This window comes from Giraffa tippelskirchi, chromosome 2 (assembly GCF_054371585.1).
Source record: "Giraffa tippelskirchi isolate mGirTip1 chromosome 2, T2T-mGirTip1v1.2.pri, whole genome shotgun sequence".
Taxonomy (NCBI): domain Eukaryota; kingdom Metazoa; phylum Chordata; class Mammalia; order Artiodactyla; family Giraffidae; genus Giraffa; species Giraffa tippelskirchi.
This window is the reverse complement of record NC_137276.1, coordinates 113341280-113355740: the sequence shown is the minus strand read 5'-3', so window position 1 is coordinate 113355740 and position 14461 is coordinate 113341280. Positions and strand designations below refer to the sequence as shown.

At 46.3% G+C, this 14461-nt stretch overlaps 1 protein-coding gene across 2 annotated transcripts in view; it reads left to right on the top strand.

Annotated features, from left to right (window-relative positions):
* The window catches only part of GALNT2 (polypeptide N-acetylgalactosaminyltransferase 2), a 183011-nt gene that overhangs the window by 99397 nt on the left and 69153 nt on the right, over nucleotides 1–14461 (top strand). For both annotated transcript variants that reach the window (XR_014078078.1, XM_081574387.1), the window contains exon 3: nucleotides 12914–13067. Coding sequence is in view for 1 of the 2 variants with exons in the window: in XM_081574387.1 (XP_081430513.1) it covers nucleotides 12914–13067 (154 nt within the window). In the remaining variant the exon portion in view is untranslated. The remainder of the gene's footprint in view (nucleotides 1–12913; nucleotides 13068–14461) is intronic.

Sequence of the window (14461 nt, the reverse complement as noted above, 5' to 3'; positions counted from 1 at the left end):
CTATTCCTTGCCCTTGTTCTTTGTTCTGTGTCCTTTTGTCTTCCACTCTTTGCCTGCCTTTTGTAGTTTTAATTAAGCTTTTATATGATTCCACTTTCTCCCTTTTTTACATTTTTTTTACAGATAATCCAAGTTTAATTTCAGACAACAATATCGTGCTTCACAGCACAGGTATCTAACAGCAAAATGTTATGAATCTCTTCCCCTATTCTTTGTGTTATTACTATCATTCATTTCACACATGTCAGTCATATACATAAATTCATATATAAGCATACAGAATCAAATATATGGTTGCTATTATTATTTTTGAGCAAACGTATCTGTTAGATCAATTAAGAAGAAGAGAAGAAGAATTAAAGTTGTAATTTTACCTTCACTTATTCCTTCTCTGATTCTCTTCCTTTCTTTATGGAGATCTGCATTTCTGACATAAATCATTTTCCTTCTCTCTGAAGAGCTTCTTCTAACACTTCATGCAAGGCAGGTCTACTGGCAACAGATCCCCTCAGTTTTTGTGATTTGAGAAAGTCTTTATTTCCCCTTCACTTTTGGAGATTTCACAGGGTCCAGAATTCTAGGTTGATGATTTTTTTTCTCTCAACCCTTTAAATAGTTCATTGCACTCTCTTCTTGCTTGCATGGTTTCTGAGGAGAAGTTGGATGTAATTCATATGTTTGTTCTGTAAAGCTAATTTTCCCCCTCTATCTTCTTTCAAGGTTTTTTCTTTATAATTAATTTTCTACAGTTTGAGTATGCTTGGGTGTAGTTTTTTGTATTTATCCTGCATGGTGTTCTCTGAGCTTGCTGAATCTGTGGTTTGGTGTTGTAGTTAACATGAGGAAATTTTCAGTCATTATTGCTTCAAATATTTCTTCTATTCCTTTCTCTCTTTTTTCTGTAAGTGAAACCACTTATACCTCTTACACCTTTTGTAGTTATCCAACAGTTTTTAGGTATTCTGTGTTGCTTTGGGGTTTTTTTTTTTTTTTCCTAGTATTGTTTTTTATCTTCGATTTTTATTTTGGAAGTTTCTGTTGTCATATCCTCAAGCCCTGAGGTCGTCTCATCAGCTATGTCCAGTCCCCTCAAAGTCATTCTTCATTTCTGTTAGTATTTTTGATCTCTATCATTATTTTATAATTCTTTCTTCAATTTTTAATCTCTTTGCCTACGTTATTCATTTTTTATTTCATTTTGTCTACTTTTCTTGTTAGAGCTCTTAGCATATTAATTATATTTGCTTTAAATTCCTGGCCTGATAATTCCAACATCCTGCCATATGTGAGTCTGATTTTGGTGCTTGCTTTGTCTCTTCAAGCATTCCTTTTCCTTTTCAGTGTGTCTTGTGATTTTTTTCCTTAAAAGCCAGATATGATGTCCTGGGTAAGAAGAACTCCCATAACCCAGCCTTTGATGACATGGTGGGCAGGTCTCAGTCTCCTAGTGAGCCTGTGCCCCTGACATCCCTTCACAAACGCATCTCAGCTTTCCTCCCACTCAGGTGGGATGGGATAGTTAGAGTCTCTGGAGTTGGGTATTTCCCTTCCTTTAGATTGATTAGGCTCTGATAACAGCCCAGTTGGTCAGGTTCTCGAGGACAAGCCTTACTAACAACAGATGGTGGTTTAGTTAAATCATGTCCAACTCTTCCAGCCCAAATGGATTGAAGCCCATCTGGCTTCTCTGTCCATGGGATTTCCCTGGCAAGAATACTGGAGTGGGTTGCCATTTCCCACTCCAGGGGATCTTCCTGACTCAGGGAAGGAACCCACATCTGCATCACAGATGGATTCTTTACTGCTGAGCCAGCAGAGTGCTCCTTCTCTTTCAGAACAGCTCCTTCCCCTCCCCTCCTGGAGGCATGAGGGGTTGTCTCCAGTGGTCACTCTGGGAAACCTGGTTAAGCTCCTGGAGATAAAACTCACAGAAGTGTGGGGGCCCCTGACCTTACCACTCAGGCTCATCCACAGCGAGCCTCCAGCTGTTCATCCTGCAGCTCACGTTTCCTCCTCAGGCTCTGCCTCCCACAGGGTTGCTGCTCTGGGAAGTTGTGATTCTCTGTATTCACCAGCTGGTCTCCCCAGTTTTGGGAGCAGCAGTTTGCCCTGTGACCTCATTTCTGTGAGCAATCTGAGAAGACTTGTTGGCTTTTCAGCTTGTTGGGTTGGAGTAATAACTTACAAACTCCTGAAAACAGGAAGTTAGTGCATGAAATTTTGCTTTAATGGTGACAGAGTTTGATTGTTAGTGTTTCTTTCTGGGACACTGTCAGTCCAGGGAGTCCGGCCTGTGTAACACCCAGCACAGGTTCCAGCTGCACTAGACTTGGGAGCGTGTGTGTGCGTTAGACATCTGTATTAGATCTGCTCCTTCCCTCCCCACTGACTCGGAAGCCCCAAATCACAGCTCCTTCCTATATGAGACAGGCATTACCCGTGTAGTGGGGAGCATCTGAATGGAACAGTTAGCTAATAAGTGTTTCTTTATTATAATAATAGGATGTACTTCTGCTGTGTGGATTAATGAGAGATTTCCTGTGGGTTGTCTTATATTAATAAAACCAAGTGTTCTCTTGGACTTGAAGGCATATTGGAGAGAGAGGGAGAAGCTATCTTCAGGACATGTCCTACGTGTAACTACTTGCAACAGTCAGACCCAGTAGTTAGAATTGATGTGGCACTGGCCTGGGCTTTCATGTTCTTAACTGTTATACAGTTGATTTATTTATCTTTAAAGAGATAGGAATGTACTGATTTTCCTCCTTTTTGAAATATTATTACTAATAATTTTTGATGCATGCACCAAATCCTTTTATTTTGCCTTTAAAGGACTTTATCTTCTTTTCTTATTTATAACGTTTTTTCTTACTTATCCATTATATGCGTGATTTTTTCCTTTAGAAACTATTTTGTTATGGTTAAGAAGTATATTTTCTCCAAGAATGATGGGCACAGACAGAATTCTGTGGTCTGCAAGGAACCACTGGTCCCAGCACTTCCCACTCTGTGAGTAGGTTGTTTGGGAATGCTGTGGCTTCTTGTGTTCTAGGTGTTGGATGTCTGGCAGATGGGAGGAAGGAGGTGGCACACAACCTGGTGACTCTCAGCCTGGCCACAAAACCCACTGACAGATGCAGGAACCAGATGTAAGATAGCAGTGATGCCCCCAGGCAATGGCCTCCAGTGATTTTTAACCACACACCCTGGAAGCAAAAGCATTTCAGGTCCAGGATGGAGGACTTTTGCCCTTAGATTCTGTGACCATTGTTTCTACTTCATCATCATGTTTTCCAGCTGGAACCACTGAATTTCTTTTTTTCAAATACTGATTTTCAAAGTATTTCAAATAGAGTATTTATCCATCAGTTTTTTGTTTTTTGAAAATCTGTCTAATGGAGATAAGTTTTATCTTTTTTCCCTGGGTGCATAAAAAGCTTTTGGGTTTGAAAAATCAGTTTCTCTTTGTAATTCTCCCTCCTGTATCTCCTTCTCTTGTCTCCTCAGCATCTCTGATTGATTGGTGAGACTGGTTGGCAGGGTAGCAGGTGACACAGAGGGAACAGGCCAGTTGCATTTGAAGGGCCAACATCTGGCTTTGAGGATGGCTTTTGGTGGAGGTTCTTGCCCAGGAGCTCCCATTCTTAGAAGACGTGCCCTCTGAGAGCAGATTTTCTTCTTGCTTTTACAAGACCTCAGTGTCACTCTTGTGTTCACTGGGAACCTCGTGTGAGGGGGTGAACCTTGCAGAATGGGTAGGGAGAGGATGAGGAAAGGAGAGTCCTGGTTAGGTTTTGGGGTATCTAGGAGGTCCTTCCCATCCTTGGCTGGAACTTCACCCCACCCCTCTCACCTGCTGCTGGTTCATCACCAGAGATACTTGATGTCAAAAAGCAGAAATTATGTTCATGTAAAGATGAATGAAATGGGAATGGCAAAGTGTGTAGCAGGTCTTAAGTCCTGGGTATGCATTGCCACTGATGCTCACAATGTTTAGTGGTTCTGCCTCCCAGGGAAGACAAGTGAGGTGAACCAACTGTGTGTGTATTTGGCGCATAGGATAAACTCGACTTGAACTGGGATTTTTCAGATTGGTTAGATGACCTTGAATAGAATTGGCCAGAATGTCCTGTGTACATTTTCTCAAACAGCTTTTACAATACTATGCTTCAGGGTCAGGGGGACTACTCCCCTGACCTCTCCCCCTTCTGAGGGATTTCATGGGTTCCAGCATTGTGCTTTTTTTAAAAAATCATGGTAAAATATATATAACATAAAATTTACCATTTTAACCATTTTGAAGTACAGAGGTCAGTGGCAAGTAAGTACATTCACCTTGTCTGCCACTGTCACTTCCATCCACCTCCAGAACTTTCTCATCTCCTCAAACTGAGACTCTGTCCCCCATTAAACACTGACTCCCCATCCCCTCTCCAGCCCCTGGTACCCACCCCTCTACTTTCTTTCTCCATGAACTTGATTCTTTCAGGCACCTCATACGTGGAGTCATGTGGTATTTTTTCTCCTGTGACAGGCTCGTTTCCCTTGCTGTAGCATCCCTGTGGCAGATAGCGTGTGTCAGCGTCTCCCTCATTCTCTCAAGGTTGGACACTCCTCCACTGCACCTCTGCACCTGGACGCCATGAGCCACATCCTCTGGTAGCACGTGCAGCAGCCAGGGGACAGCTAACACCACGCGGCTCCTGCGACCCAGGCCTGAGGCCCCAGGGTCTGCCCAGTGTCCTCGTCAGGAAAGGAAGTAGCTCTGAGTATCCCTAGAGAAACATTTTAAAAGCAAATAACCTCAGTGGCTCAATGGTAAAGAATCTGCCTGTACTGCAGGAGATGCGAGTTCGATCTCTGGGTCTGGAAGATTCCCTGGAGATGGAAATGCCACCCCACTCCAGTATTCTTGCCTGGAAAATTCCATGGACAGAGGAGCCTGACAGGCTGCCAGGAGCATGGGATCATGGAGTTAGTTGGACACAACTTAGCAACTAAACAACAATGATGTTGTTGCTTTTAGAAATTTTAAGAAATTCAGAGAAGCAAAAATAAGAGCATTGTATTCACATATAATTCCACCACCTCTTAATGACTGCGGTTCTCCCACTGCATGTTCCCCAGTCTTGCACTGGGCATACACCTGGATGCACTCACCCCCGTGGCTGAGGTGAGCGGTCTCTGCAGCCTCTCATGTGCGCCAAGCCCAGCACGGGAGGCCTGAGCCCCAGACACACAGATCTCTGAGTCAGACACCATCTCCTGGGCCTTTGGGCCCCTCTGTCCACACATCCACATTGTGCCACGTTCCAAGTTCAGACTTTTCATGAATCCTTAAAAAAAAAAATCCAAGTCATCTACTAGATGGATGACACTGCCCAAGATCTTGGAGCAGTCTACCCACATATACCCCTCTCTCCCAGCAACAGCACCTTGAGGTTCTCGCCAGGTCTCCGAGAGGGGCCCCTTCCTCCATCTTCCCCCTGAAATAGCTCAGGGTGGGTGACAGGCAGCCCCGACTATCTGCTTACATCCAAATTCTTACAGATATGGTACTACACTGTTCTTGCCTATTTCTTACTAAGGCAATATGTCATAAATACCTCCTCATGTCCTTAAATAACTCCTGCATTTTAAATGACAACATGCATCCATTACTATAAGCTTATTGAGTTTTTCCTATGTTATAGGACATGCACAAGGTTTCCAGCCAGTATCTTTATATGTAAGTCTTATAAATCTGTGTGTTCCTAATTATTTTCTTGAAATGAATTCCTTAAAGTGAAATTGCAGGGTCAGTAGCAACACATGCGTTTAAGGATTTTTTTTTTTATATTAATGGCCAAGTTGTCTTCTAGAGGGTGCCTATACCTTGCCCCCTAGCCAACATTAAAAACAAATCTTCTGTTGTCCTCCCCCCTTCCAATGAGTAAGAAAGCAAAACCAAGGACTTAGGTCAGGTCAGTAGCCAGAATAGGAGTGGAGCTCTTAAAGCAGCATGACTCTGAGCTGTGTTAGTAGAAATGTAATGCCCAAAACAATTCCAATAGCATCCAGTGCCCTCCATGCTGTTGCCCACTCCTCAAGTATTTCATTCTGTTCTGGGCACAGGGTGTTCAGAGATGCTTATAAATTCAAGTAGGTCCAGATGATGATGACTCAGATGGGGAGGAGGCTGGAAACAACATCTGATGAGGAGCACTTAAATGGATGTTTTTACAAAGGGGTGAGAAGGGCAAAATGGGATCATGATGCCCAAATATTTGAAAAGGTGCCACAGAGAAGAGGCTGAGGCTAATTTTTCTTCTTTTTGAGACTCCAGAGAGTGGAAGTTGCAGAGAGAAGCAGTGTTGTTGTAGAAGGAAGTGCAGGCCGGCAGCTTTGGCTGGCTGCGTGTTGGGGGTTTAATGAAGAGTCCTTCACATCTGCATCCCTGGTAGCTTCTGACTTCAACACATGATGTCAGCCTCCAGGAGAGGCCCACCACCTGCACTCAGACTCCAGTGTGCCAGGACGGGGCGGGGGAGGCTGGTGCCCTCTGGAAGGAAGGAATGGACCTGCACTGCGGGGATGCTTTTTGGTGCTTGGTTACAATTTCACCCACCTCAGAGTGAGTTGTCAGCCACAGTGGAAGGAACACAACTTTGAGAAGAGAGAGACCCAGGTTCCATTTTATAGTTTAACTTCTGCATCTCAGTTGCCCAGTTAGTACAATAGAAACTGTAGTGACGTCCCTGGTGGCTCAAGGGTAAAGAATATGCCTGCAATGCAGGAGACTTGCAGGAGACAGAGTTCAATCCCTGGATTGAGAATATCCCCTGAAGGAGGAAATGACAACCTGCTCCAATAATCTTGCCTGGAAATCCCCGTGGACAGAGGAGCCTGGTGGGCTACAGTCCATGGGATTGCAAAGAGTTGAACACGACTGAGCAACTAAACAACAAACAAACTGTAGTGACGGCACATGCTTTGCAGGGTCCTTGTGTGCTGGGCAGGGTCTGTGCGGAGCTGCTGTCCTGTGGGTGCTGGTTGGTGAGCCCTTCTTTCTCTCCTCCTGTCTTTCAAGTATCAGCCCCAATTCTGAGTAGGAGGTTCACTTTGATATTTTCACTAATATTCGGGATAAAAATCATATACAACGAGCTAAATTTATTGTGTTTAGACACTATTACTCATAGAGGGGGAAGGAGGAATTTCTATTTACAGTTTGGAAAAGAAATATGTATATGAAGATTCCTTGATTTCAAGCCAGGTATAGACTTCATAATGCAAATCACAGTGTTTCACAGTAGGTTTTAGTTATTTTGGCAGTACAAAGAATTGTAAATAAATTTAGAGTATTTACCCTTACAGCATCTGATTTTTTTCTTATATGGTCTTCTAACTAGCTTTTAATCACTCTTTGAATTATCTATTTTTTCATCCTTAAAAATGAATTGTGTAGGATCCCTTATTTCAGGAGACAGTGTCTCATAGGTGGAAAAGCCTGTCACACAAATAATAAAGACAAATAATAGTATTATTTACATATCTTTGTCATTTAAATGGACACATTTGTTTGTAATTCTGGGCTTGCCCTGGTCTTCTCTTTCCTGGCACAACATTATGACCTTCTAGAGGAAGAATATGAGGAATTTTTTCCTTTTAAGCATAGTAAAATTACATTCAATCTGAGATCAACTGAGAGGTTAAAATAAATTGGAGAGCTTTGTCCTTTGATTTAAAATTCATTCTATTTCCCTTCTTGGCTGCTTTCCCAGAAGAGGCTCGCTGTTTCACACAGGCTAGCTTTCAGTTTGTTTAAGCTGTCCTTCCCGGGGAGAATTGAGTGAAGATTTGCTGTGTGGCTGTGTTGCCAGAGCAGAATCCAGACATCTCCCGCCACCCCCGACCCCTGGCGGGCAGGGCTGCACCAGCAGGGCCTGTCACCTCCCCTCTTGCATCTGCTGATGAAGATGATGAGGCTGCCCTGGGGTGTGTGTCAGAGGGTCCTGATCTACCACAGGACTGTCACACCTGAGAGAGCTCTAATCTGAAGACCATGTATGTTTTGGTGTTGCCAAGTGCCTTTGAGCACTCATTTTCATAGATTTACATCATTGTTTCTTTAAATATAGAGTTTAGTAAAAATAAAAATTTTGAGGGAAAAATGACAGTGTTTGGAAGTGTAGTAACATTTTAAAATTAATCGAACACATCATCCAAAGGCAAGCAATTTCCTGAATATAAAAGCATCTTTTCTAAACGATAATTTGAGGATTGGTTATTTGGAGCCTAGAATGTGCATTCCCATGACAGTGATGTCCTGAGAGGCACTTGGGACCGTGCGTGAGCCAGTCTTGCCCAGACCCCACAGGGCACAGACCTGGGACCCCCCTGCCCTCCGCATCCTATGCAGGCACTGTGGACCATGCATGTTATGATCCCCAGCTAGCCTCTGCTCCAAGGATGCTGTGCTGTTCTCCAGTCTAGAGAGGATGGGTGGGAAGGCAAATTCCAAAACTCAACTAGGAAGAAAAAGATTCTGGAGAGACAATGTAACTTAAGGCCTGATGGGTGGATAAGGGGAAGAGAGAAGAAACTCTGGATTCCAGGATGTATCAACTGCAAAGACTTGTGAGGGACAGTGGATGTGACAGAGAATGTTAGTGGTGGGTTTGCCTAGTAAGTCAGAGATGGGAAAGGAAGAAGAGAAGGAATTGCTGGGCCAGGGAGCAGCGTGTGGTAACAACAGGGCGGCCAGTGGATGGTGTGTCTGGCAGAGTGGCCCAGTGGTAGGAGCGGCAGGAGGTCCTCACCTTAGGACCGCTTATTCCTGTCTTCTCCATCTGGACCTTGATGTCCAGACTGGAAAGAGGTACAAAGATGCTGTTAGGAGGATACTGAATGCTTTAAATGACTGTGTCTCCGAGTCCAGACCATATAGAGACAGGGCACAGGGTTCCTGGGGACCCCTGAGCCAGCAAGGTGCCAGCAGAGCAGGGCAAACAGCAGTTAGAGGTGGGCAGACTTGAGCTGTGCCTTGGCAGAACTTTGAGTTGGTTATTAGATGAAGGAGTGGTAAAAACTGTGAGGCCCTCTGACAATAGGTGTGTGAGAAAGCCATTTTCAGGATGGAGCTGTGAGTGAGGAAGGCCCTGGGGAGGAACTGCAGTTGAGGATACCAGAGGGGCTTCCTGGAGGAGGTGGCCACCCTGGGAGGCAGCTGGGCAGCCGGCAGGCTGGAGTAAATGAATTAAAACGGAACAGCCCTGCCTTCTAGTATCACAGTTTCTCGTGTGTGAGCATACTCAGCTTGGGTTCTGTCTGGCCAGTAGGGGGTGGTCTGTGGTTTAGTAAGAGTTTACAGGTCACCATGGAGGGCCATGGAACAAGGCTGACCAGAATGGTGATCTGGTAATTAATGTTAGCAGAGGCAGAGATGCTGCCCCTGAGGCCTGGCTTCTGGGACTCCTTGTTGAGGGGATGGAAGAATGGCTTGAGAGGGCACCATTTAGAGAAAGCCTGCAAACCAGTGGAAGGAGGTCTCAAGCCACCGTCCATCATGTTTAAGAACAGTCCTCAGGTCAGGTGTCAGCAGCGGGAGACCACCTGCGGGAGCCAGGCCTTCTTCTGAGTGACTCAGGCCTCTCTTGGCGCTTCCCCAGTACCATCCTGGGCTGGGGTCAAGGTAGAGGGCTGATCCATGCCCCCCAGGAGCCCGTTCCTAACCCCGGGAGAAATGGTGTGGCAGGGACACCAGGAGATGCGCTTGGTCTTGAAGGGTGGGGAGGACTTGAGTGCCTGCCTGAGTCCACAAAAGGGGCTGGAGGCTGCTTGAGGGTGGGAGTGGGGGAAGCCTGGGGAAACCATCAGGAAGCCTCACCTTGTATGGAACCAGCAGTGTCAACACTCGGAGTCACACGGTTCCTCCTTTAGTTTTGAAGATCTGTCTTCTAGAAATGAATCTCCTCATCGAGATCTTTAGAACCCCATGTAACAAGCGAGCAGTTTCCACAGCCCTTCTCAGGGTGAACGTCCTTTTCTTCCCTCCTGCTGTTTCAGTGCCTGTTCTGTTTTCCTGTTGTCTCGGTGATGAAGCTAGTGTCTTCTCCTTTCTCCTGAAAGTTTTGTATCTATGGGGTGTTTTCCATCCACTGCTTCTGCTTAGCCAAATCCATTTCACTAAATTTTCATGTAATTTTTTGAAACTCTTATTCTAACGCTCTTTCTAAGATTTTAAAAAGGTGATAAACATACAAGATGATTTATAAGTGTCGTTTTTTATGTCAGTATATTCAGACACGGTATCTGTAGTTTTGATTCTCTCCAGCCTCTGACTTAGCCACCCAGTCCCAAGTTACCTCCACATCTGCTTCTTGCGTTACTGCCTGGGGTTGCACCCGGGCGTGTGTTCCCTCTAGGAACACTGCTTTCACTGCCTTTTCCTGCTCCAGCCCTGGCAATTCTGTGTAATCCAGAAATAACTGGTCCTTTAGCCCACATTCTTAGAGTGTGGAGCCATGTGTGCTTAGTTGCTTTTCAACCCTTTGGACTGTAGCCCACCAGGCTCCTCTGCTGTGGGATTCTCCAGGCAAGAATACTGGAGTGGGTTGCCATTCTCTTCTCCAGGGGATCTTCCCAGCTCTGGGATCAAACCCACATCTCCTGTGTCTCCTGCATTGCAGGTGGATTCTTTACCCACTGACTCATCGGGAAAAACCTTGATGCTGGGAAAGATTGAAGGCAAGAGGAGAAGGGGGTGGCAGAGGATAAGATGATTAGATAGCATCACCGACTCAATGGACATGAATTTGAGCAAATTCTGGAAGATAGTGAAGGACAGGGAAGCCTGGCACGCTGCAATCTGTGGCGTTGTGAAGAGTCAGTAGTAACTGAACAACAATAGGAAGAATGTGGAGCTGGTTTTGTGAGTCACACCCACATGAAACAATAGAATGTATGTGTTCACAGGTAGCAAGGAAGGAAATCTTCATTTCAACTCTTATGTGTTTACAGCATGATGTCCAGGCCATGATGTGAACTGTATGTCATAGTGAAATATGTTTGAAAGTCCCTGAAGTACTTTAATATACTGCTAAGCTTTTATGAAAGAAAGGTCATTTATCATCTGTCTCCAGTAAAATGATGTGTGCCTTGGGAAACTGGCTGTCACCAGGCCAGGCAGGGCCCCTAGGAGTGCTGTAAAGGCTTGTCAGAGGGCAGGGGTCACTGAGGAGAGCCTCTGAGTGGGTCATACCATCTTTGGAGGCTAAAGAAAGGTAGGTTTCTGTGACAGCTTCTCTTCCACTGCTCTGTGGTCCCTCAGATCTCAGTTTAAATGCTCCTTCTCCAGGGGGCCTCCCCTGGCCCCTCTTCACATCTAGACCAGGCTCCTCTGTTAGATACCTCCATAGAACTACAGTCCTCACCATCTGAGGACTTAGCTCAGGTTTCAATGCTGCAGTTGCTAGCATGGTCATTATTTTCTTGTCTCTACCCACCACCCTGCCACCAGTCTCCCAGAGCATGACTTTCACAGGCAGGCATCAGCTCTGTTTTTGTTGATGTACCTGCAGGAGCCAATGAGATCCCTAGCACAGAGTCAACACCTGGTACACAGCGATGGCGTGAGGCCAAGACAGGGACACCCCCAGCCCCAGAGCTGATCCACATGAATCATCCATAAAGCCCTCTGCTGCCTTATTGCAGAAAGGGTTAGGGGGTCTCATGGCACAGGGGAATTGAAGGACCAGGAACTCAGCAGGGGCCTTGATCCCAACCCCTATGCACAGGACATCCCCCCCCCCCAACCAGGCCACTTCCTGCTGAGCCTAGTTCTCCAGGCAAGAAGCAGAACTAGAGACAGCATCTCGTGGGTGATGGTCCTTTCTCCGGCTTGGAATGGGGCACTGTACTTCCAAGTTCCTTGTGCAGTGAAGAGTTTTCAGGCCATTAAACAAGTTAGTTTAATGGGAACCAGCCTATTTGCATTCTGGGTCAGTGCTGCTGGGGTAGATTTTGGCAGGGCTTCTGATTCGTGTAGCCTGGGAGAGGTGAGCTCATGTGATGAGGAGGAGGGGCTGGAGTGCTGGAGCCCAGGGTGAATGCAGAAGTGGGGAGAGTGGAGGATCCATAGGTACTTCTAGGGTTGTCAGCATGGAAAACATGTGCTAGAAACATTTTATCTTAGGCTGAAGAGAATGCAGGCAGGTGGGCTGGCTCCCGTAACCAGATGTTTATCAGAGACTGAGAATTGCTCACGGTCTGGGATCTCATGGGTTTGGAATTGCTTTCCCATTTGAGAGGCCAGACCTCTGTGACCTCCCCAGCATCATTTCCATGGCTACCAGCTGAGATGAGATGGGGCTTTTGACCTTGCAGGACAATTGTAACAGGAAGCGGATGGGCTTTTATATAGAAAATTTACTCTACCACCTGGAACAAATCACATATAACTGCATCTCAGTTTCCTCATCTCTGCAGTAGAGAAAGGAACAAGCATTCTTTTGATGGTGTTTGGAGGACACCTGATGTCACATGATGGGATACCTTACTTTCATTTGTTCAGAAACTTTGTCACCATGTCTGAGGTGCTTTTGGTGTTACCGTGATCCCTGGAAGGGTGGGACAAGCATAGTATTTCTTTTTGTATAAAGTGTAAGTGGTGCCATTCTCCTGGATGCTTGGGCATAGAATTCTGTTCACTGGACAGATGCTTGAAATCTGGGTTTTAACTTTCACATTGCAGACTGTAACAGTTCAGTTATTGCTGCTTGTTTGGGCCATTCTCGGGTAGCCTGTTGGTTCAAATTGCCATCAGCTGCAGCCCTGGCTCTCCTCCTTGGAGTCACGCTGATGCGCGGCCCATGTGCCAAGCTCTCTGTTCCCTCATGCCCGCATCCCACAATCTCTGCTCTGCTCCTTGCAGGGAAAGTGCGATGGCGGGACTTTAACCAGGAGGCTTACGTTGGCGGGACAATGGTCCGCTCTGGGCAGGACCCCTATGCACGCAACAAGTTCAACCAAGTGGAGAGCGATAAGCTGCGGATGGACAGAGCAGTTCCTGACACCAGACATGACCAGTAAGTGTCAGTCCACGGCTGGGCGCCACCTTGACCACTTCCTGTCCGACAGTGAGTAACTTCTGCTGGGATGCTTCTTTCTTCTGTTAACTCTTCAAAACAGTGTGTGCCGTGTCTTCACAGGGTCAGAAAACTAGGAACAGTTTGAGGCATGTTGCAATGACACTTCACCTGCAAGAAGTGAAAGAGCTGCTTGAGGTCAAGTTCTAGTCCTCCTTACCCCCACTGGCTGCTGGTCAGAGCATGAGAGTCACCAAGAGAAATGTGTTGCTGCCCTCGTGTGCACTGGTCACTCATTTTTAAAATCCATTCACAAAACAATTTTCTGTTGTTCACAACCTTTCTGGGAAAAAAGTCTTGCTCACTGGGAAGCTTAAAGTTGGGGATGTTCTAGAGACCAGTAAAGAGAAGGAAACAACACCTCAGGGTTGAAGTTAAATTGAGAATCAACTTGGAGCAGGGTCCCAGGGCCATCTCCCCACCCCAAGTGCTTGGGGCTCAGGCTGTGCTCTGCCTCTGCCCCTTGATGCTCAACGACTGAGGGGTCCTCAGGCACAGCACGGGAAGCCTCCAGATCCCTGAGTGTGCGTCTGTCACCACTGACCGGGGTGGTGACAACATGGCCCTCATTGCTACCCTGTGCCTTTGAGCCTTTCTGGCAACTGTGTCTCATGGGAAGGCTGTTCACATTGGGGGTTAGCCTTAGAGGGTTAATCTGGTTTTATTATAAAATAAGGAGCTGGTTTTGGAGGGTAGCTGTTTCCCTGGATGCTGCTAGGCCTTCCTGCCCACCAGGTTTCTTTTAGAGTCGTCCATCCATTATGTAAAGGTACATGGCTGCCACATCCACTGTGATGCAGACACCGTGCTTGGATCCTGGGGTTCCAGCAGAGAAACCTCTCCTGCTCTGCCCGGTGGAGAGGACAGGAGGTGAGGCAGGAGGAGGTGTGTGGCAGCGTGCCCTTGGGCAGTCTACTCCAGACCAGTGAGTTCAGGACACTCATGCAATGAACGTCTAGGAGAGTCTTGAACTGTAGGCATCCAGGCAAGAGGCCAGTGACCAGCTCTGACAGACAGCTCTGGGCCTGCAGAGGGCCAGCTGGGGTTCCATGTCTCTGGCTGCCGGTTCTGGGGACTGAAGGGCCAGTGAGCTGGAGAGACAAGAGCCACCAGGCTCCACATGAACACATGTTAATGCTTTTCCTCTTCTTTCCTGATTTCAGGGGAGTTTTGTAACCATTTGCGTACCAGTTAGTCACACAGATGCACTCTCCCTGCTCTTACAAGCTGTTTTTCTTGGGGGTGGGGTGGGGTTGTAGTCAACTCTGTATACCCAGAGCAGCTCACAAGTGTGTACAATTACAGTTCTTTCAGACTCGGGAAGTTGTGTGTGT